The sequence below is a fragment of the Lampetra planeri genome, chromosome 10, assembly GCF_965212315.1.
Source record: "Lampetra planeri chromosome 10, kcLamPlan1.2.h2, whole genome shotgun sequence".
Lineage (NCBI taxonomy): Eukaryota > Metazoa > Chordata > Hyperoartia > Petromyzontiformes > Petromyzontidae > Lampetra > Lampetra planeri.
Genome location: NC_136116.1, coordinates 2,923,090 through 2,946,334, shown reverse-complemented (window position 1 = coordinate 2,946,334; position 23,245 = coordinate 2,923,090). Strand labels below are relative to the sequence as shown.

Below are 23,245 nucleotides of genomic sequence, written 5' to 3'. Positions count from 1 at the left end.
ATTGTAACAATCCTGATTGAAACAGTATTGAGTGACCCTCGTACCCACGCTCACAGCTCCAGCCGCCGCTCGTGCTGCAGGCATATGCAGCTCGTTCCTAGCACCCTTGACTCTCACGCAGTGCACGTACACACGAAGATCCCATGCGCAGTCTAATATATACTGCTGGGGAAAGTGCTGGTAGTGAGCACCTGTTAAGGTTGGCACGACACAAGAGGGGGTGGTGTGGGCCACCACGTGACTGGTCTCGTCTATTTCTCCCCAGTGTTCTAAAATTTACACACGGCACCAGGTACACACTTGAATAGAGCGATGGGAGGCCCAGGACCGGCTTAGATACCACCTGCCACTGTTATTGGTCGTGGCCAGCGATCGAACGGAAGTCATCAGATTGATTGTGCAGTGCGCTAACTGCTGCACCACCGCTCCCCACAGCACACGCATGAACACTTGCGTATTAAAAGCCATCGCCTAGTTGCAGGGCTTTTTACACTTACAATGTTGACCGTTGTCCCTCCTTGCACCGTGTGTTCTGACTCTCGAGGCGGCTTCTAAAGGAAATGTGAAGAGAAAGAGTGGGGCTCCGTTGCCTCCAGCAACGAGACGTCGTTAGCAGATTGTTTCCCGCCAATTGAACAAAAATAAAACATGGCCCCTTGTTGCTTTTTTCCTCCTGAACAGGTGATCGCTATGGAAATAATTGGCGGTCGCGTGCTTATCTCACGGGTTGATTTAATTACTGTAATGACGGAGCCCCCCAAATTTCCGTTTGTAATCGATTAGCCTCTGATGAATTTTTGCCGTTTTCGCGTTCGAGGCAAGGCGCAGCTTCGTGACGGCCCTTGCGCCGGCGTGCTCACCGCCCTCAAATAAGTGAAATTTTCTCGTAACATCGGTGTGTACAGTCGTCATCATCATTGCCAGCCATGGGCAGTCCACTGCTAGATGAAGTCGCCTCCCCCCACCAAGCTGCCGCCACCTCTCGCGTAACAATCCGTCTTGCACCTGCACACGAAGTAATTTCATCGCTACATCTCCTCGCTGAACATCCTCTCGGACGTGTTCCTTTCCTTGGCTGCCACCTCATTATTATTATTATCCTTTCCCTTTGTTCATCATCTTTTCTAGCGATGTTCCCAGCACGAGTGCACTTGTCCTAATAGTTTGGATGATGTCACCGTTGACCTGAGAGAGAGAAGTGAAAATCAACCGTCAAGTACAGCTGCCAGCGTGGCCAATCGAGTGCTCATCCGGCGGCCGTGGAACCGCGGTAAATTGCCACGTAGCGGGCGAGGTGCCGTGATGATTTCCTCGTTTATCCGCTGTGGTGCGTTCCTGGGAGCCTGCGAGCGTTGGCTGAGCAGCGCGATGGATGACGTGTGGTGTCAGCGCTACACCGCAGCAGCGAGCCGTTCTCGACGCCGCCTTGAAATCTCAAATTCAATCAAAAAAAATTAGGAACTCTCTTTGCAAAGCCCATTGTTAGACATTTCACATTTGTTAGGTGGGGTCAAGAAGAGCCAAAAAAATGGGCACCGTTGACGCTTCGCAAAGTGGTACTATATGCATTTTACCAACCCCAGAGCGATGGTGAGCCGAGTAGACCCCCAACATGGAATTCAGTCAAGCTCACTGCTATTGCGTCACGTGACCAGACACTTAACGAGTAACCCTGGTTGTTAATCTAGGAATGGTTATGCGTGTTATGTATGGTTATAAGAGCGATAGTTTACAGCCATGTTGTTAATCCATTGCTCGATAAAGGGCGCCTCACGCTCTGTCTGCCGTTGGGGTTGTTTGACCATACTTCACTACGCTGGCCAGTGCGGCTTTGTGAAGGCGATGCATGTGATTCTCAACGAATGTGTTCCATGTCACTGGTAGCCTGGCACGTGACTAGTATCGGCAATCATGTCCAGAGGTATCCTTGATGTGGTGTGTCTGGGCCAGAGATTTTAGGGGTTGCCAACCCAGACGGACCTGACTGAAATTACTCCCTGTGCCTATTAAGGTTATTAACGCGTGAAATCCACGAAACGTTTGTGAATGCAAGCCGGCCTGTAAGCAGTGGAAACCCTCTGATGTGGCTCTGGGTCGCCTTACACAGATGGTAGAGGAGGGGCACCGCTGATGTCGGGGCTATCGAAGTCATCGCGGTTATCGGGGTTCCTCTCGCCTCGGGTCACCGAGGGCAGCTTGTAGTCTCGCGCGAGGCAGCGGTTGCGTCGTACCCCGTCTCCGCGTCGTCTCGCCCGGGCCCTCGCCCGCTCCCGAGTTGAACGGATTGATTGACAGATCGAATCCGCTGGGTGGGATCGAGTGTGGCGCCTGCGCCGCGCGGAGATCGTCTGCCCAGCAGCTCCAGCGTCCAGATCGAACGGGCGGGGGAGACGGCGGCGGAAGTGGAGCCCTCGCTCGGTAGCCCTTGCCGATTCGTTATATTTTCACGTGTGCGTGTGCGCGCCAGCGGTCGTTGTCCGCGTGTGCATCCGTTAGGAGTGCCACAATTCATCCCCCCTGGTGGGAGGACGAATTGGTGCGATTCACGTACAGCAGTAAGAACATGCTTTGGATTTGATTAGAGTCTAAATTCAGCTGCATCTCAAGGTGCTGTGTGCGGGAACAGTGTGGAATGGACATTCTGGGTAAAAGAAGCGTACTTATTTGTTTATGGAAGGAGGAGGAGACGAGTCATAGGTTGCGGAAGAGAGGAAGGTGTTGAGTCTGGACTTGAGCAGGGACAGGGAGTTAACCGCATGGATGAATCGGTGAAATGCTTCTACGATTACGAAGGCAGCATGGGAGCAAGAGGGACCCTCCCACCAACTGAATTGTTTTCGGGGACGTTGACAGATGTCCGACATATTGTACACTATGAATCTGCACTCTGTAATTTTTTAAAAATATTTAAACTGGCTGTGCAAAGTGTTTCTTTTTTTGCGCATCGTTGATGTTATTTAGCGCTATTCTTCGCACGGAGAGAAGAAACGGAAGCGTGGACTGCATGCTAAACGCCCTTGACTCGCTCTGCCCACAATTTGCCCAATGCACTTGTGTAGTCGCGCTCGCCGACGTTCCACCCACGCAGCTTGGCCACTTCTGTCGGCAATAGCCGTGCAGCTGATCACGGGTTTACAAATAACAAAAAAAACACATCGCTGCGTATTCTTTCGTGGGTTGTGCTGTTCGCATGCATTGTCTTTCGGCATGGGTGTCGGACGTTTTGCTCCGGGTGCTTCTTCAGGAAGTGAATCTACAGCACACCGGACAGATAAGAGCATTGACGTGCTCACGACGCACGTGCAGAACAGTGAATTACTCGATTCTTTACCATTCATTCAGGCTGCTCCCATATCTATACTACTTGCCTTCACCAACCTGCACTCGCCAGCATGGTGAAGTGCGGTCAGATAACCCCCACTACCCGTCCGGCGTGGGGCGTCCCTGGTCCGGCATTAGGTTGACAAAGGTGCCCGCGTGTGCGTGTGCACGTTTAGAAATTATTGAATTTATTCACGGGCCCCGAATGTGCTGAAATGTCCGCAACAACACGAGCGCCGGAGGGATTCGAGCTGCCCCGGAAACCACAGTCCGCGACGAGCCGTTTGTTCTGTTCCGTGACCGGACGCCGCCACCACCTCCTTACTTCACAAGTGGAAGATCGTAGATGGTCCCCAGCGTGACTGCCGAGACGATGTATTCGTCAACTCTCGCCTGGAGCGACGCTTGGCAGGAAAGCTTGAGTGCACCAAACGAAACCACCGACCGAAGCCACCGTGTGTGTGTCACTCGCGAGCCTCGACATTCAATGTTTAGCTTTTCGCGCGTAATCCAGCCAGACGGACGACCGAAGATGACTAATCCGAATCGTGACCTTTCGCCGGCGGACGGTCAGGGCGGACCTTTGCGCGCCTTTTGGGCTGCGCACCGCCGCATACATGGGGAGGGGGGGGGGAAGACGCTTTCGATTGCGATCGGAGGGCTTCGCGATCGGAGGGCTTCGTGATCGCGCGCGTCGCGGCCCCTTAACTCGTGTGAATAGTCACGAGTTATTGTCACTCTCCAAGGATGTGCGTAATTGCAGACGCGGTGAACATTATCCCGGGTGAGATTACTGCCAATTGCATCACAAGGGTTCCTTGCAAGCGGCCTCCTGTCAAGTAATGCGATACAGAATGTTACACCAGAGTCTCCAGCGTGGGCTGGAGACTCAGCCCTGACAAGTCGACCAAGCGAGGGGTCTCTGGAACCAAACGCCAGTGGCAGGCAGAAAATGGCGGCACGGCAAAATTCATTATTCCGTACTTCTCTGCTCCTCGCCTTCACCGGCTCGCACTAACCGGCTTGGTGAAGTACGGTCAAGCAGCTCCCGTGACCGACACCGTCATCCAGCAGTGGATTTCCCAAGGGTTGTACATTGTAACCGCCTTGGCGACTGACCAGACGCTGCATCTGCGAACTGGCTGCGCGTTTCTCTTCGCGCACAAGCTTGAGGCATGGAGTGGTGTTGCTTGCACGCAATCCAGTCTGGGGAGGCGCGCAATTGAGACAAGCAGCTGGGTGAGAGGAAGCTCGCGGGGTGGAGGTTATCTGACCGCAAGCTTGACGTAATGTCACGGGCGCTGGCGAAAGCCGTGAGGAACAACGCGAGCCCTCGCCTCGCTCCTGGTTTCCTGATTTTTCTGCCGCGGTGTTTGCCGGCACGGGGCGAGGATATCACCGTGCAGTCGCCAGCCCCCATTGCTGAGGCGGTGCCACCGAGGGCACTTCCATCGCACGACGGCGACGGCGACGTGGGCAGTACGTGTGGTAAACATCCTCCCCCGTAGTGGGAACGTGCCCGAGGAGAGAGTTCCACCACCAACGGAGATGGAACGATGAAATCGGCACGTGTGCAAGAGCCGACACGTCCGATCGCGTCGCAGCTTCTCGGCGTCTTGTGGCGGACGCGTTTTCTGGGGCGCGTTCCCTCCCTGCGGGCGCCACACCGTCGTTAGTCTGGACCACGGGGAAAAACAATATGCCTGGGGATTTTCTAGATCGATGTATTTGACAACGATATTGTGGAGCACATTTGCAATAATCGTACGCTGTCTTCCTTTCGGCGCATATTTTTTTGCATGCCGATTTTTTCCCAGCAACACCCGGAGTTGGCCCACATCGGTCCTAATCTGCGTTTTATTGATGTGAGAATCAGACCACAGCTGCGTTCGTTGGCCCAGCTCGGGGAATCGATTAGCCGAGGAGGCTTCTCGGGGAATCTGGTCGATGCCGAGGAGCCGAGCCCCGAGCGGTGTGAGCCAGCGCCGGCGCAGCGCTCTCGTCATTACAGTGAATGATTAAGGAACGAGCGCTCCGGATCGGGATTAACAGTAAACCTAATGAACATGAAAAACCCCCTCGAAATTAACCGTTATTTTTCACTAATTAAGGTTGAGTAATCGGCCACTGATGAGCGGACATTTTGTCTCCTTCTAAATGCGGATTCATTCAGGGGGCGGGGTGGGGGGGGGGGAATTTGTTGCGCGTCGAAGACCACCCGCTGTTGCGAACAGCCCCGCTAACGGGTTGGTGCGTGCTCATCTCCGTGACCGCGGTGCGGGGCGACCGCGCTTATTCAACACGTGGAAGTGCGTGAAGATGACAACGGGCAAAGTCGCCCGAATGGACGACGACTCGTCTGAGCTTTGCAACGACGCCAGAGCTGGCAGCGTAGATTTGCGCCCCATCATTCGGCTGAATCGTTTCCAGAACATTGTTCCGGGCGCAGCCGAACGCTTAAACAGACAACTCGTACATTTTGATTTGTTTTGGCAGGCCCTTGCTTGTTTTTTTGATGGCAGATTATATAATTTACTGTTATTGAACCGACAGATTCACTTTTTACGTTCTCTCAAAACTGGAACCGTAACAAAAAAGTCGCCAAGTAAACGTCCCCCGTTAATGACTGGTGTCGTGTGAATTCTTCATCAAATATAATTTCCTGTGGGGGGTAAAGGGAGGAGCAGGAGGAGGGGGGGGCACAGGGGAAGCACAGGGGCCGGCTCAGGCCTTTGGGAGGGGGCACGCCCTGCCAATTTGTCCGGCATCCTCCAGCTCAGCCCGTCGCTGCGTCTGGCCCGGACAGAGCTGTGCGTCCGTCCGTCCGTCCGGTCGGAAGTTGTGATTATACGTCCGTGTCTGTCCGTCGGCACACGCAAGGGGTTAAGGACCATTTAACAGAGGCCATTACTCAGGCGCTCAGTACCGCGGCGGCCGCGGCGCTGCCCTGCTCGAGTGCGAGATTGATGCTCTTAGCCGTGAGTTGCTGCGGCCTTTCGCTGCTGCTGCTGCTGCTGCTGGCGCTCTATAGATTTTTTAATTACTGACCGCAGTTGCATTTTCCCAGCCATCGCTGTTTTATTTCGCGTTTTCTCAATGACGACGGCCGCTGTAAAATATTTCGAGGCGCCATTTCATGCATCACGTAGCGACTATAAACGCTCGCCTTCTCACCGCAGACGCATTACAGGTCAGCGCGGGTAAATAAAAAAAATACATGGAACGCATCTCCATCAGCGTGGTCTCTGTTGCTGAGCGATAGTTAAAACTGAAACTAAGGCAAGGCCCACTGAGCTATGTAGCTCTTTTTCAGAAGCGACCTGGCCACAAATGATAGTTCAACGAAGTGGCCTATCATAATGTGGAAATGTATCGCAGCCAAATAGTTTAAACGCGTGTTTCTAAATGTGGAGGGAAAAACCAGAGGACCAGGAGAAAAATCCACGCGTACACAGAAAGAGACACACAAACTCTAAATATTACAGGTGTCAGGGTTGGATTCGAACCCACGACTTCCTGTATCCCAGGCGATGGAGTTAAAATCTCGCCATCAAGGCGCTTAACAACGACGGTTAGCGGTGCTCGCAGCCACCGACCTCTGTGCGCGCGCCAGTACGGTGCTGTAATTGGTAATTGCACCGACGGAATGTCACCCGGGCGGGTCTAGGTGTGGCCGCAAAATCAAAACGTGGCGCAGCGGTTAACGCGTTTCCCTATGAACTCTGCAACCTGCCAACGTCGGCGGTGAGCGATAGCTGGGCCAGTCCTGAGCTCGCCGTCCGTTTCCAGCGTGGTCATGTACGGCCAACCAACCTCGACATGGTGTGGGGAGGCTTTCACGCAGCAGTGCAATGACGAAAGGGCTTTAAATAAAAATGAGGTTGCATTTAATGTGCGCTGCAGATGCACTTCAACATGCCCTGCAACTGGCTGCAGCTGCACTTGTTGCTGCTGCTGCCGCCCCCACCAGACTCGTTCTCCTCGCAAGCTTGAGCGCCAGTCTGGTGCAGAAGGTGCTGATGATGAAGCCACATGGCCATCGCATTCCCATCACTCGCTGAATTCACCACCACGCATTCTGACCCAAAACGATGAAACCCCGAGGCAGAGTTTGCAGCCACCTCCACCCGGAATAGTGAGCCATCAGTCCCCAGAAAGTCATCGCTTTCCACGACGCTCACTCCCCCTCCGCCACTCGCAGCGCCGGCGGCCTCGCTGTGACGGTGCGTCATCACCCGAGAAGCGGCGGTCGCGCCGCTGCAACCGCCCCGAGGGTGGCCGAGCGGGCGGGCTGAGCGGGACGGGGTGAGCGGTGAAGCGGTTAACGCAATTGCCGCTCGCCGCTGCAGGTGAATCTGTCGTGGCCACCACAACCCGGCCCGGCAGATTGTTAATCGCAGTCAACCAGCCCTGGGGGTGGCCATTGTTAACAATTGAAATATGTACCACGCCACCGCCCCCCCCCCCACTCCTGCCACCACAGTGAAGGGCAGCGCAATGTTTGTGGGCTGGCACCTGGGGTGGGCCCCCCACCCACCTCGTAGAGTACCTCGCTTGCTCGTGCCCAGAGCGCCGCAAAGTAGATGCCTTAAATGAGCTCTTCTGATGGATCATGGGGGCCCCTGCGCGTGCATCGCAGTGCACTCCGGTGCGCAACCGCTTTTCAAAATGCGTCTCGTTCGTGGTGGACTTTGAGACAAAAATTCTCAAACGGCGCAATTGTTAAACAAAAAACTTGTTCGAAACGATGGAATTGTGCATCCAATAATGGGAGTTCATGAACGTGTGAAACGCTTAGCTGTTGGGCTGTAGAAGTGTTGACAGGAAGGCGTAGAGCTGTTATTGTATTTTGTTTGCATTGCTGTATTGGCCATCGTTGAAATTCTCCACTGAATCGAGATTCCTGTTTTGGGTTTGGTCGTGCAGGGCTATAATGCCAACGATAACATAAGCACCCTCCACCACCCGACATATTATCCCTGACAAATTAAGTTGTCACCTGGACAAATGTAACCGATTGATTTGGTTATCGAGCGAACCAATTACGTTGAAAGAGAAAGCGACGTCTCTGGAGATGACGATCGGCATCATCGGAACTCAAACCTTCGTCAGTGCGCACCCCTTCAGCTCTTTGCTAGATTTTCACTTTTGGCGTCTTGTCTTTCCGACCCATGCCTCATAGCAGAGGCCGATCAGCTCCAGTAAGCACGTCCTGTGCACGGCTGCTGGTTATTTATAAAAAAGTATTATTACGCTTGTTTACTCAGGAATGCTGCACTCGGTCTCAAATACTCTCTTTCAGTAGGGGCCGATGTTGCTGCGTGTAATCGCAATTGAGTAATTGGCAGTTGTTGGTATGTTTGGCCAATACAAGTTCTACTGTGGCTTGAGCTATGGAAGGAAACCAGAGAAACCCGGAGGAACCCACGCGGAACATTGGGTGGAGAACAAACAAACTCAACACAGAAAGGCGCCCAAGTTGGGATTCGAACCCGGGACCTTCTTCCTGCAAGACACGTGGATTCACGTGCTCGTTCCACGCACACGGCACGTGTCACGGGAGGTACTGTGCGCTCCACACGCGCGTGCGCGGCATTTACGGTGGGTGTGCACGAGAGGAATGAGCAGTGCGCGCACACGTTTATTCGCGTAAATAATCATAACGGCTCAAACTTTCCAAAGTCATTGCGAGTCGTAAGAGGTCAGACCCCAGCAGGCAGATCGTGTTCAAAGCGTTGCTGCGTTTGGCAGTATTGACGAGCAGTCTGGCCTGGAGTCTGCTGGTCGATCAATATCACGGCAAATGAATGCAAACATTCTTAAGCGGATCCCGTCCGCAAAGGAAATCAGTGCTCGTCGCGTGCGTAACAAGGACCACCTTGGCCGTTCGGAACCTTTCTGAATACGAATCATTTGCGGCGTGACCTATCACTCTTCGCATTTTGGTTCCAATTAATCTCGCGCCTTGTGGGTACGTTAGCCGGCCTGGTGGCTCGACGACTGAGCGACCGTCTCGCAATCGGATCTCAGTTGGGGGGGTTTAATCAGCCCATCATCCCTCCGGGGTCTATAAATTGAGTACCACTTTGCTTGGGAAGTCAAAAGTAACTTTCCAGTGGATATGCTTGCCCCCTCCATAGAATAGTGGAATTTACACCACAGCATTAGGGTTTTAAACGGGCACCTCTTCAATGCTCATATGAGCAAGATTTATATTTGTTAATCATGTGAACCTGTCGGTGGTGCTGGCAGTGCGCGGTACGCGGCGCTGATTGCATCTGCATTTTGCAATGTGCCGTTAATTAAATCCGCAGGATCCTCCGGAGCAAGATTGTCTCCGGACGTGATGCGGGCCTCTGCTCGTCTCCTTAATTGCCGGGCTGGGTCTCTTGATGCGACTGCCCGCACTTTGACCGCGTGTGCGTATATAGCACGCAAATGAAATCAAGATCCCATTGAGATGCATCGTCTCCTCGCTCTCTCTCTGCATGAGAGATGAACGTACGAGTTATTTGCACGCAATTTTCAGATTTTCGCCGTTTGTGGCTTTAAAACTGGCTCACCGCGGCGGGCCTTACTCCTGCGATCGACGTCGCCAAGGGTCCCTGGCGTGTGATACGACGGCGGGCATTGTGCGCTTCCGCACATTCCCTGCAGAAATCACGAAGGACGTGCGCGGCCTGCAATACCGCTCACTCATTAACAAGGCTGTGTTGGAAACGAGTGAACATTAACCAACACAAATGTCACGCACAAAAAAAGTAAAGAAACACAATTATTAATGCATACCTTGACCACCCTTGAAATTGAAAAATAAAAGCTTTGGAGGTGGTGGGGCCGGTTCAGAGGTCAGAGCGCTGAGCGGGTACTGCTGGGATCATTGTAAAACTAAACAATTTTATTTTACCAGGTAAGGTCCAATGAGCTATCTAGCTCTTTTTCAGAAGTGACCTGGCCACAAATGATAATTCAATGAAGTGGTTAAACGTGTGAAAATTGATATCAGCCAATTGCTTAAAACGCACGTTGATTCTCAATGTGGAGGGAAAAACCGGATGATCCAGAAACAAATCCACGCAACCACAGGGAGAACACGCAAACTCCATAGATACAGGCATCGGGGTCTGGATCGAACCCACGACCTCTTACATACCAGGCGAGGTAGTTAACATCTCGCCACCGTGGCAACCCTGGTCACCAATAGTCTCAGCCTGGTCACCAATGACTGGTGAAAAAAACGATCAGATGAATTGGGTTTTGCAGTAAAATTTTGACTGAATTCCAACTCTTGAGAATTCCACCAAAAAAAAATCGGTTTGACTATTATGCGAGAACCTTACTCTTCGTAGCACGGTTGGTGAGAAGGTGCTTCCTACTTTTTCGACCAGAGGTCACTTGAAAGGATCTCAGAGGTATCTCTGTTCTATCAGCCTATGCAGGCCATTCTCAAACACCAAGGGCTGCGTTGCTCTGCGAAATCTCCCAATGTATTCTTCGGCTCCCGACACGATGCCGATAAGCGCACTCGGGAGAGAATTAATGCAGGTAGAAGACCGGGAAATGTCAAGAAAGCGAAGGGCTACTCGTTGGAAGCCTGCGCCATGGCGCTCGTGGCAATGCGTGAAACGAAACCCCCGCTTGCACCGCCACCACTGCTGCTGTTGCGTCATCGTCGCTCGTTAGGCGAGCGCTGCAGCGCCCCGTGATTGGGCGGTGAGTGTCGAGGTGAGGCCCACGGAGAGCGGCGAGGACCGGCCCTAATTAATGGCTGGGGTCATTGCGGAGGCGGAGGCGGAGGCGGCGGTCGTCGTGCGCGTGCCGACGCGACCCCCGCAGCCGTCCTGGCGAGCCGGGAGGATTCGCACGCTCGGATGGGCTCGTTAATTCCTGCCCCCCCCCCACCGCACGTGTGCTGAATGTGAGCGGGCTTGACCAGTGAGAGATGCCTGCTCTCGCTCTCCTTCTCTCGGTTGTTACGCATTCCTTCGTGATGATGCAAGACGAGTTCGTTTTTCTCGTGCGTTAATTATTTCCAGGACTAAATGTTCTTTATGTTGGTCATCTGCTGAAAGACTGGTCCTCGCCAAAGCAACCAGAGGTCACTTGAAGGGATCCTCGGATGTACTTCTGTTGTATCCGCTTACTGGTGAAGAGACATTGGTATTTTCTTTGCCAAATTCGGACAAAAAGGAACATTCACCAAAAACGTGTGAATTGAGCCATTTTTTTGGCTGATGTGAGTCAAAACAGCATTTGGAGGTGCATTAAATTTGAATGTGATATAAAGTAGTAAATTGTAGTGTTTGATGAACTTATATCTGATTATAATACACTATCAGCCCTTGGTCAAAATTCATCCATATCGGTCATTGGGCTTGTTTGACCATACTTCACCGCGCTCGTTTGGTCCGGGTTGGTGAAAGGGGGAGCGGTTCAGGGAGCACTCATCACTGATGTCAGCCGTGGCTGGCTGGTAATCAGACTCTGGTTGCGAACGCTACCCCCCACCATCATTGTATATACAGCAACAGAATAAATACTCCACCGTGTATAACGGCGCATCTCGCCTATTTATACCTCACCGCTTGCACTGTGATATCTTTTTCCTCTCGAAAATCGGAATTTGCGGCGGAAACTCTCACGGGAGATTAAAAATCCTTGCGCAAAAATTTAAATAAAAATACCACAAATCCACGCAACCACGTGCTCGCTGCAAGAGTCACGGGCGAGGAGAGTGAGCGAGCGAGCACGAGATGAATTTGCATTTGCTTTTTGATTGGGTTTTATGTTCGCTCCGACGTAACTAATTTAGCTTATTTATTCGGTGTAAATAATGCGCGCTGTTACCACTGCTATTACAATTTTTTTTTTTTTTACCAGCTAAGGCCCACTGAGCTATATAGCTCGTTATCACAAAGCGTCTTAGCCACAAATGACGAAGTGTATTATCACGTGAAAATACGCATGTTTCTAAATGTGGAGGGAAAAACCGGAGGACCCGGAGAAAAATCCACGTGACCACGGGGAGGACATGCAAACTCTAGATATGCAGGCGTCAGAGTCGGGGTCGGGATCGAACCCACAACCTCCTGTATACCATCTTGCCACCGTGGCGCCCTGTACGAGCTCATCGCCCTCGCGCTCGGGGAGAGAAGTTTTACACTCCCCAGGTTGCGCTGGCTACTGCTGAGCCACTTACCCATCGCCGCTTTTGAAACTCCACTATGCTTGCTCTTGTCTTACTTCTGCTGTTCAGCATTGCGTGCAACTTAATTATCATCGCTTCCTTCCTGGTGCGCTTCTGCGTCAGTGTTAAGTTGTTGTTTTTTTTCCCTCTTTGTTCACGTGCTATTCGTGGAATGGCCCCAGTTTCGTTTTTAATCTCCGGTTGTGCTTCAGTGGCCATGTGATTTTCGCGCAAAGCGCCTTAATTGCCTCCTCCCTGCCACAGGAAATGTGGAATTTCTCCAAGCAACTCGCCACCACGTAACGCTCCTTTAAGCAGAAAGACGCGTGGACTTTGTTTACGATGCCCAAAAGGGCCATCGCGCCGAGAGTGGACAATCTCACAGTTCAAGGGAGCGTACATCTGCGAGCGTCTATGCTCCCAGCTGCCCTCTGCTCCCCACCTTGTATTCCTGCAATCTATAACTACCTGGTATGCATTCTGGTCACTCCTCCGAGCATTATCCCGGCCCTACTCTGCTTTGGGTCTTGTCATCATTGGGCCCCGCACCTCCGATGAGCATGGTTGGCCATGTACGGTGCTAAAGAAGTTTAACACACACATATGCATACATCTCTGCGGCAGAGAAACCGAGCTCCTTCCTGACAGGCACTCTGTTTCCCCTTCGACGGTTCCCCAGCTCGTTTCTCGTTTGTCGACACTCGCAGGCCGCTCGCGGGGACGAGCGTTGTGATCGTCGAGCGAAACGATTCCCTTCACGTGCACCTGCGGTTCCGCCTGTTCCTTCCTCCACCCCCCCTCCCGCCACTTTCCTCCGAGCGAGACCGTCCGTACGCGTGCAACATCCGCCGCCGCCTGCCTCCGGCGAGCCGTCCAAGATCTCGCGGCTAAATGCACTGCTGTTGAGAAGTGCGCACAGGGCATCAATTTGCCGTGTAATTGTGGCATTTTCATGACTTTAAGGTATTAGAGTGCATGGTTTTAATGACTAATGGGCTAGAAAGTATAATCCATTTTGAAGCCTTTAGCAAACCCGCATATTCTCTCTTCCTGTAATTCCCGCGTGCCCAGGGCCTGCCCCTAGAATGGTGCGCGCAATTTAGAATTGCACGTTAATGAGAGATTGAAAAAAGCTTTGCAAGAAGCGCGGACACGCGTTACATAAAGCCTGAATATTTAACAAGCCGCGAGCGCGCACGCGGAAGGCGGCGGTGCCGCGACGGCGCCGCCAGTCCGCGATGTGCACGCCGGGGGCCTCCGCGGCGAACTTAATGAGAAGGTTCATATTCGTGAGGGAGAGAGACAGAGAGAGAAAAAAAGCAAAGGTGCGTCGCATTTGCGCAAACTCATCAATGATGTTACGGGAATTCATGGCCTGGCAGGGTGACCCTGTTCGTAGCCAACCGCGCTAAGCAGAGGTGCGCGGGGAGAACAACAAACTAAACACAAAAAACTGTTCTAAACAAATTATTTTCTTGGTCTTTCGGTAAAGTCACGTAGATAGGTTAAAAGAAAATAACAAAAATAACCAAAAACTACGACGTTTCGATCGAAACACAAGCAATCGTCATCAGGAGGTAGTTCTCCGATCTTACATTTACATGCAAATTTCTCACTTTAACATCACTAGCTCCGCCAACTTCGTTTATGACCCTTGGGCTACCACATTTGAAACCCTTAAAACATCCTGACTCAGCAGCTTTCCCGCTCTTTTTTCTCCTGATGACGATTGCTTGTGTTGCGATCGAATTGTCGTGATATTTTATTATTTTTTATTCACTTTATTTTTATTTGTTACTTTCTTTGAACCTATCTACGTGACTTTACCGAAAGACCCAAGAATATAATTTGTTTAGAACTGCTTTTTGCGTTTCGTTTGTTGTCCTCCCCCCGCACCTCTGGCTACTAGACAGTGCGAAAAAAAGTTCCTCGTACATACATACAGGCATGAAACATATTGGCCTAAGAAAAAGTTCACCGTTCCTAACAACGACATGAGGGTTATTGTTCACCTGGGACTCTGTCCCCATCCATCGCATGGCAATTACTCGAGACCATCTATACCTACAGCACGGTGTGCGGGCTGGAAGTTCCGTATGCTTCTATCATCATCATCGTCGTCGTCTTCAGCTGGGTTGGCGGTCGGTGGCTGTCGCTTGCCGCCGCTGTGCCGCACGTCCAGGCCAGGAGGGCGACTTCTCCGTTACGCGGTTCGGTGCGAATTCTAGATGCGAGTTCTTGCACTCAGTTTTTCTTTTCGGCGCTCGGAGTGGCGTGCATCATTCCTCCACTTAGGCGCTCGCACATTTCTTAATTTTAAATGAAAATAGCATTAAATATTTACCCTTCCCCGCGAAGTATTTATTGCGGTTTGCCGCATGTTATCTTTTGCGCCAAACAAATAATAAACGTGAATAATTAATGCGATATGTTTTAAATTTCCGCACGCAATATATCTCGGATATATAGCGGGGAAGCTCCCCCCCCCCCCCGCCTCTTGCAGAATGTATCTGCCCCGTGCAGCCGCGCTCGGAGCACTCGCGCCGTGGGTCCACGCTTAGCGGCGCGCCATCAGCTATGTTCAAAAGCCTAAAAGAGTTTGAGCGTGAGCTTCTTTATCACTTATTCAATCATTTAACACGCTCAATCATGCACTGTGTGGCCGACATTAATTTTTGATGGGAAGAGGCGGGGGCAGTGAGCTTGCGCTGGCTGGGTGGGCTTGGAGGGGTTGGGGGGTGGTGGTGGAGGGGTTGGGGGGTGGTGGTGGGGGGGTTGGGGGGTGGTGGTGGGGGGGTTGGGGGGTGGTGGTGGGGGGGTTGGGGGGTGGTGGTGGAGGGGTTGGGGGGTGGTGGTGGAGGGGTTGGGGGGTGGTGGTGGGGGGGTTGGGGGGTGGTGGTGGAGGGGTTGGGGGGTGGTGGTGGAGGGGTTGGGGGGTGGTGGTGGAGGGGTTGGGGGGTGGTGGTGGGGGGGTTGGGGGGTGGTGGTGGGGGGGTTGGGGGGTGGTGGTGGGGGGGTTGGGGGGTGGTGGTGGGGGGGTTGGGGGGTGGTGGTGGGGGGGTTGGGGGGTGGTGGTGGGGGGGTTGGGGGGTGGTGGTGGGGGGGTTGGGGGGTGGTGGTGGGGGGGTTGGGGGGTGGTGGTGGAGGGGTTGGGGGGTGGTGGTGGAGGGGCTGGGGGGTGGTGGTGGGGGGGTTGGGGGGTGGTGGTGGAGGGGTTGGGGGGTGGTGGTGGGGGGGTTGGGGGGTGGTGGTGGGGGGGTTGGGGGGTGGTGGTGGGGGGGTTGGGGGGTGGGGGGGTTGGGTGGTGGGGGGGTTGGGTGGTGGGGGGGTTGGGTGGTGGGGGGGGAGCAGCCGTTGGGGGAGAGGGGGGGCGGACTTGGCTGTCAAAATGCAAGCGCAACGCATTGCGTGCGTGACACACGCAAAAAGACAAAGACCCTCCGTATAGCCTTTAGCAGACTGTTGGGGCAAGTGCTATTGATAAAGGCCGGCACGGCACACGAGGGGGTGGGTGGCTGGCACCACGTCCGGCTGCTTTTGTCTCCCCAGTGGCGATGTTTACTCCACACCGCACCGGATACTCGTTTGAGGCTGAGTCGACCTAGGAGAGGCCCAGGACCGGTTCAGATAATCGTCACCGGTGTTGGCCGTGAGTGGGAATCTGACTCGGGTCACCGCTTTCGTAGCGCAGCGCGCTGCTAACCACTGCGCCACCGCTCCTCGCATGTGCACGCACTCCCAGACGGGCGCGTGTGCGTGCGCGTTTGTCCCACGGACGGCTTTATAGAGAAAGCTCGCGGCGGGTGTGAATGGAAGGGGGGATGGGCTGTGTTGCAGGGGCGTAAATAATTTAGGAGTTGGGCCCCCCTTTCCCCCGCCCCCCCACCACCTCTTGTGCTTCTCGCGGGGGCCACGCGACTGGGCAGCCGCCGATGTCGAGCGCGCGACCGTCCGCGCGCGTCTTCTTAACGGCCGGCGTTGCGACTTTTGCCTCCATAAAACAATTGGCGGAGCCGCGTGGGGTTTTTTTTTGTTATTTGCGCGAGCGAACGAGCGAGCGGGTGCGCCCTTCGTCTCACTAATAAAGGGCGACCGTGACAGACGTAATGGTACGTGCCGATTGGATGCTGAGCCGTGGCAGGTTGTTGCCTGCAGAACCCAATTATCTGAGATAAGTGCTCAATGCACAATTAGCACTCTGTAACCAGCCAAGCCTGATCTTATCAGATCGTGAAGTGTTTGCACTTTGCCAAAAATAGAAATAATTGTTTCTCCGACTGAGAAATTGACTGAGAAATTCCGCTAAAGCTGTGCACTAGGCCACTGTCAAATGCATTGCACATTTCATTATTATTGGTATTCGTGCGTTTCCGTATTAAATGCCCATTTATTGCTGACCCCTTAATCATCTTAATGCATAACTGCCCACTCGTGTTCTCGATGAATTGTCGCTCTGCTCTGAATGTTGATGTCATGGCATCCGAGAGGTAAATTCTCGTTCATTCGGGCTATTTACAAAAGCCAGCGGGGCATTGCTCAGACACACATCTTTGCAAACGAGATGTTCCATCTCAAGGAATTATCCGAGTGAAATACTTTAATAGATAAATATCCCGCTGCGAATTTATTGAGCTTGTGATTTTTGCTCTTTCAAGTGACGCCTATTTCTACAATGAAAAATTTAATGGAAAAAAACGGAAGAGAAAAAGAAGTAACAACCGTTGAAAGGCACAAATAAACCCTTAAGTTGCGTGAAAACGCGCGCCGGGCACGGCTGATGGCCCATGGTCGCGGCCTAACAATGGGGTGGCAGACAAAGGAAGGAAACAAAACCGAGAGAGAGATCATCCACCACGAAGATGCAGTGATGAAATCAGGAGCTAGATGGATTGATGCAAGACGGGGCGGCATAGCTACGGCTTTGGAGAAACCTTCATCAGGCAGTGGATAGATCGTGGCAACAACATAACATCTGGTAGTTCACCAGCTTTGGCTTTCAGCAAAGCTGACACTGCTGGTGAGATGCTGAATGTCGACACCGACCCACAGTTTGCTTCTACAGGTGATCATCGATTATCCGGCACGCGATTATCCGGCTTCCAACATTATCCGGCGTTCCCGGGCCGATCCGGCGAAACCAGCCAAGCCGCTCCAAAGGCTGTAGCCAGTCCAGCGATTGTCTCAAACACGTGTTGTTGACGCCAACCAATAATGCAACAGCAGTGGAGGCCATATGAAGTGGAGGGCATTTGCGTTGAGTCACGTTTTGTCATAGAAAAACTAATTGTAAAAGAATACTCCTCGCGTACGAGAGGGATGTGCTTTTGCTTCAGCTTAATTCAAGTTCAAGGTTAAAGTTTTTTTGTTGTTTAACCAAGCGAGGAGTCGGAAGACCAGGGATAGGGTCTCATTTGCAAGAGCGTCCTTAGTGTACCAGTAGGGTTGCGATGACTGCTATTTGTAGTCCCAATTGAGTCATCTTTAAATCCCTTTTATTTGATCCACTGCTAGATGAGGGCTCTCCCACATCGTGTGGGTTATACGACCGGGGGCGGGGGGGTTCATCCGGACCAAACCCCGCTTCATTATCCGTTGGCGTAGCGCTGCGTTTTCTTATTGGGCCGCGTGGCAACGGTCGACCTCCGCGGGTCTCACCTCTCCCTCTGCTGCCCCCCCCCCTCCCCCAGGGTCACGAGTTGGCCAAGCGCTCGTAGCCCGGGGAGTCCCCGCGGTAAACAAATTAACGGCGCGGCCATAGCGACCGTTCCCATCGCTGGCGCGGACCGAGGGAGGGGTGTCGTGTGACCTCTGCACTCTCATCTCTGCGGGTCGCAGCTGAGGGGGGCCCGGGCTTGGCGGCCTCCTTTGGGTCGCCACGGACGCCATGACCTCGCCCGGCCAACCAGGTGAGGTGAAGAGAAAATATCACCCTCCATGTAAACTCCGCAGTGCCGTCCGTTCTCCGCCCGTCACGTGGAAAGTGATTCCCGAAATTGCTGACTTTGCCGGTGGTCTGCGTGAGACGTTATGCGTCCTTGACGTTTGGCTGTTGAGTCGGCGAGTCGGCTGAAAGTGGCTCGAACGGAATTGTGCGACCTTTTCTTTTTTTTTGCTGTAAAATTCCGCGCGTGGGTTAACGATATCAGTGCGTTGCACTTGCGGGGAAAATGAACGCCTTGCAAATGCGCCGCTGGCAAGAAGTGGAGCATTGACAGGCTGTGGTTACGCCTTTGCTCGCTGTGCCACCCGCTTGGAGTTGATGAGCGACACATTTCCAGCTCAGAAGTTGGGAGTTTCTCACAAAAATATGGCCCGGAGCTTAGCAAAGCAATCATCAATCACTCATTCCGAGTCACCAGCCATTGACATTTTTGAAAGCACTTTTTTTGTTATTTATCTGTATGTGTTATTTTTTTTGTTCGCACTGATGTATTACCAAAATGCCAGAGGGGTTTGGTGACAGAGAAAAACGATAATAATAGGCAATTAATTACAATAATGATGATGATATAAGTATTGCTGCGTCTGTCCGAGATAGCTTCTCTGAGTGTCTTTAATTATTTTTTTAGGCGAGTTCCACTTTTTAACTTTTCACCGGTTCCTATTTTGAGAAGGGGTCTGTTTGTCTTTGTGTGGAATGAAACTGGAGTGCTGCTGTGAGGTAAGCGCACACGAAACAAAGCAGGTAACTCGTTAAACCCGCCACCACCCGACACGGCCAATTAGTAAGGTTTGTCACGTAAACAGAATGTGCTGATTGGTGACAAGTTCAGTGCACCGGTGTGTTGGCGAGTAAACCCACAACATTTACAGTTGGGTGGGTTTATTCTCAAACACACCGGTGTGCTGAACTCGTAACTAATTGGCACATTTTTTTACATGACAAACCTTACTAAGTGTTGGGTGGCGGTGAGGTTAACAACACATTTATATTTACACGCTATAACCCAAAAACTCTTTATTATGGATATTGGTCGTAAAAGTCTGCGTGTTAAACTGAAAGGAAGTAGCTCTCACAGAGCTACTGCAGCTCGGCCTCCGACAGGCACCACGCATTGCCCTGTAGGTGAGCATTTCAAGCAACTGCCATCCCTGAGCACCAACCCCACTTTCCATGTTGCTGGATTACAGGCGACCATCGCAGTAGTTGTCTCATAATCGCACAGGATCACGTCTGTGCATAATAACAACTGTCGACTGCCCTCAAAGGTTGTCCTCATTTTACGGACCTCCTTGAATGAGTGGACACATAACCAGAATGTGCTGTAATCTCAGCCCGGCCCAGCCAGGTTGTAATAAGTTAATATCGCCAATGAAAAAATTGCAGCGTCATTGGTTCTTTTTTTTTCGACGCCTTTTCCCCGCTACCGTAACGTCCTCCTGCGAACACCAAAATACCACGGGGACTAGGCAAGCCGCCGTGACCTGTGGCCCGCGCTGCAGAATGACGGAATAAAAAATTCCATTTGTCGGCATCGCGCAAATAAGAGTAGCCCAACGCTCGCGTGCTTGCCGCAGTTCCCTTCTTCCGCCGGCTAAATGGTTTAAGTCCAGGGTGGGACAGTGGGTGGGGAGGTAGGTGGGATGGTGGGTGATTGGCCACGGAGTCGGGAGTGAATCCGCGTTTTGTTGGAGAGCCGGGGACATTTGAGCAGGGAAATTAAGTTGCGGCCAATCCAACGTCATGGCTTAATTAAGGGGCGGCTCAATATTTCAGTGTTTGCCTAACTGGTATTTTGGCAACACATTAAGTCAAATTAGCAGAATGTAATATGGACGGTTTCATGTTTTGCTCGTTATAAAAATATTACTCCTGATGGCCGGCTTAACGGGACGGCTTCGTGAGCCGCCTCCACGCGCACGGTGGGCCACGTTGCCGCTTGTCAGCCTCGTTGGCGTCTGATTATGAGACGCGGGCTAATTTGGTATCGCGTTGCGAGCCGCCGCACCATGCAGCTTCACGGACTGTTTTATTAAATTTTTGTCATTTTCAGTGGGCTGGGGTGGGGGGAGGCAATGCCCGGTGTGAAATGGACACTTTGACAAAGGCGGACGGGCAAGCAATCGGCTAATGACCGCACGGCTCCTGTCTATAATTGCTACTGTTTATTTCTCGGCTTGCCCTGCCACCGGGGTATCTGGTTCTCTGGCCGAGCCTGGCGGCTTTTATTGTCTCGGGTTGCCGCTGCGCCGTGGAGTGGGCTGCGCTGTGCCGGCCTTCCCGTAGGAAGGGCTGCGCTTGTTCTCTGTGCCGTGGAGTGGAGGTGTGTAATTCCACCCCGCGGGGGGCATGGAAGGGGGGGGGGCAGGGATGGAGGCCATGATGTGGTGGTGGGGGGGCCGGGGGGCAAGGGTGAGAGAGAGAGGGAGGAGAGTGAATAGGAGCAGGCTCAACACCCAGTGGAGGAGACCTGAGCAGACAGGGAAAAGAGGGCCTTCGTTGGATCACAATAATAATACGATACAATTCCTTTATTTATATTCTTTGGGTCTTTCGGTAAAGTCACGTGGATAGAACAAATTATAACAATATAATAATAAAAATAAAGTGAATAAAAAAATAATAAAATATCACGACGTTTCAATCGCAACACAAGCAATTGTCATCAGGAGAAAAAAAAGAGTATTTTATTATTTTTTATTCACTTAATTTTTTATTATTTAATTGCAATTTTTTCTATCTACGTGACTTTACCGAAATACTCAAATACTATTAATTCCTGCAGTCACGAAAGCTTTAAGTCAAGAATTCCTTTATTGTAAGAAATGTAGGTATGCTTGAAATATGTCCAATGTGTATTGGATGTATAGGAGGCTTGTCTGTTTACATATTAGAACAAGAGTCACCCGAAATATATTTTTCGTGACTTAATTTGTAATTACGCGATGATCAGTCGAAAACTAACCTGCCTGAGCCAACTTTAACGCTCCATGTAATTTCCAATGTTTTGGCATGTCTCACGTGACGTGGTCATATTTCCTCCCATCGCTCGCACTTGAATTCTTTTTTGCTCTTACAATTTAGCGAACCCGAGGTCGCTCTTGCAGTCGAGACTCACCCGGGCCTCTGAGTTCCCTCGCCTGGTCCAACAAAATAAACGTTGAACTTGAACGCGTGGGGCAGGGCATGTCGTCCGTCCCTGGGACCGGGGCGTGGGGTGATGGTGTCCGGCGGTGGTCGAGACTGACCAAACATTACGACACGGATCGCTCTGTCGCCGGACCGTGCTAAGTGGCAACGGCTTGCAGAGGCCTTCGTCCACTGTGGCTGATTGATGATGATGATTGATAATAATGGAGACGCAGTGGTTTGTTGCGCAGTGCTACAAACCTGGCAACCTGAGTTCGATTTCTAGCCATGACTAACATTGGTGGCCAGTGATCTGTCTCCCACGGTCATCAACCCTCACTGACCACCATGGTGAAGTGTGGTCAAACAACTCGCATGTCCGACGCAGCATAGAGAGTTCTTTATCCATTAGTGGAATGAAAAAATGGTTGTAAATTTTTCTAAATTTTTATTATTATACCCATAACTTGTATTCCTATCCCTAACTCTAACCCAACTTCTGTTCCTAACTGTAAGTCTAACTCTAACTGGAACACGCCGGTTATTGTCGGTTCTGGTTTCCCAGCGGAAACAAACAGATGTTTGACTTTTAACTTTTCTGTAACCCAACGAAAAAAACCCCACCCCGTTTTTTTTTAGCTCATAAAACTTGAATATGCAAATTTAATTTTGCAGAGGCCAAGTTGGGTTACACGTTCTCTTGACCGGGTTTTAATGTCACAACCACCCAGAGACTGTGCTCGTACTGCGCGTGCGCGCCGGCACGTGCCATACTGTGCTGTTCCGCGTGCACGTGCCGTACCACGCGGACACGCGCCGTATCGCGTATATACATGCCGTACTGCGTGCACGTGCCATGCCGCGCATCTGTGTTGTTTCACGTTTGCGCGGCAGACTCGTACGGCGGAGCGCGTGTGTGCGTCGTGCACGGGGTTTGAGCGATGATGCACCGCCGCTGTGGTCGGCTTGGGCCCTCGACGCTCGCTCCGAAGCATTGGGTTTGCATGTTTTGGTTTACCTCATAAAAACTAAGCTCAACTATTGTTTATTTTACCAGGGAAGGCCCACTGACCTATGTAGCTCTTTTAAAGAATCGACCTGCTCAGATATGATACCGCAACAATAAGGCTTACCATCATATGGAAGTTTATAGAAGCCAAATACGCGTGACGTTGATTCTAAACGTGGAGGGAAAAACCAGAGGACCCGGATAAAAATTCTCGCGACCACCGGGAGAACTTGGAATCGAATCCACGACCTCCTGCATAACACCACGCCACCATGGCACCCCATTTCCTGCGCTGTCCCAGCTGTGGCACAGAGGTTGACATGCGAGCATGTCGCTTAACTGCTGTTAAGCTGTCCGTGTCGTTTTATTGAAATTTACGCTTATCTTTACGAGTCTGAGCGGGCAGCTTTAATGGTTTTGACTCTTCTGTGTACACACAGCCGATCCCTAACCTTGTTTGCTCGCCACCTTTTTACGGATGGAACCCTCAACGGTCTAACGATCCTCTGAGCCGATTTTACATCTTTCCCGTAATGAGTTTTTCCACGGCAATATCCGTAAACTCCAATTGTGGCCGCTTGATTACCGGCACTTCTCTTGTGTTTACCTTCGGGTCCGGCGGTCGCCGTGAGGTCACCTGTACCCTCGCCGTGGGACC

General features: G+C 52.0%; 1 protein-coding gene across 1 annotated transcript in view; it reads left to right on the top strand.

Moving 5' to 3' along the window:
* Window positions 1-23,245, top strand: part of LOC144721127 (histone deacetylase 4-like) — a 128,114-nt gene that overhangs the window by 6,734 nt on the left and 98,135 nt on the right. The window contains exon 2 of the mRNA XM_078598522.1: window positions 18,196-18,414. Within this exon, the coding sequence (XP_078454648.1) occupies window positions 18,393-18,414 (22 nt within the window). The 5' untranslated portion in view covers window positions 18,196-18,392. The remainder of the gene's footprint in view (window positions 1-18,195; window positions 18,415-23,245) is intronic.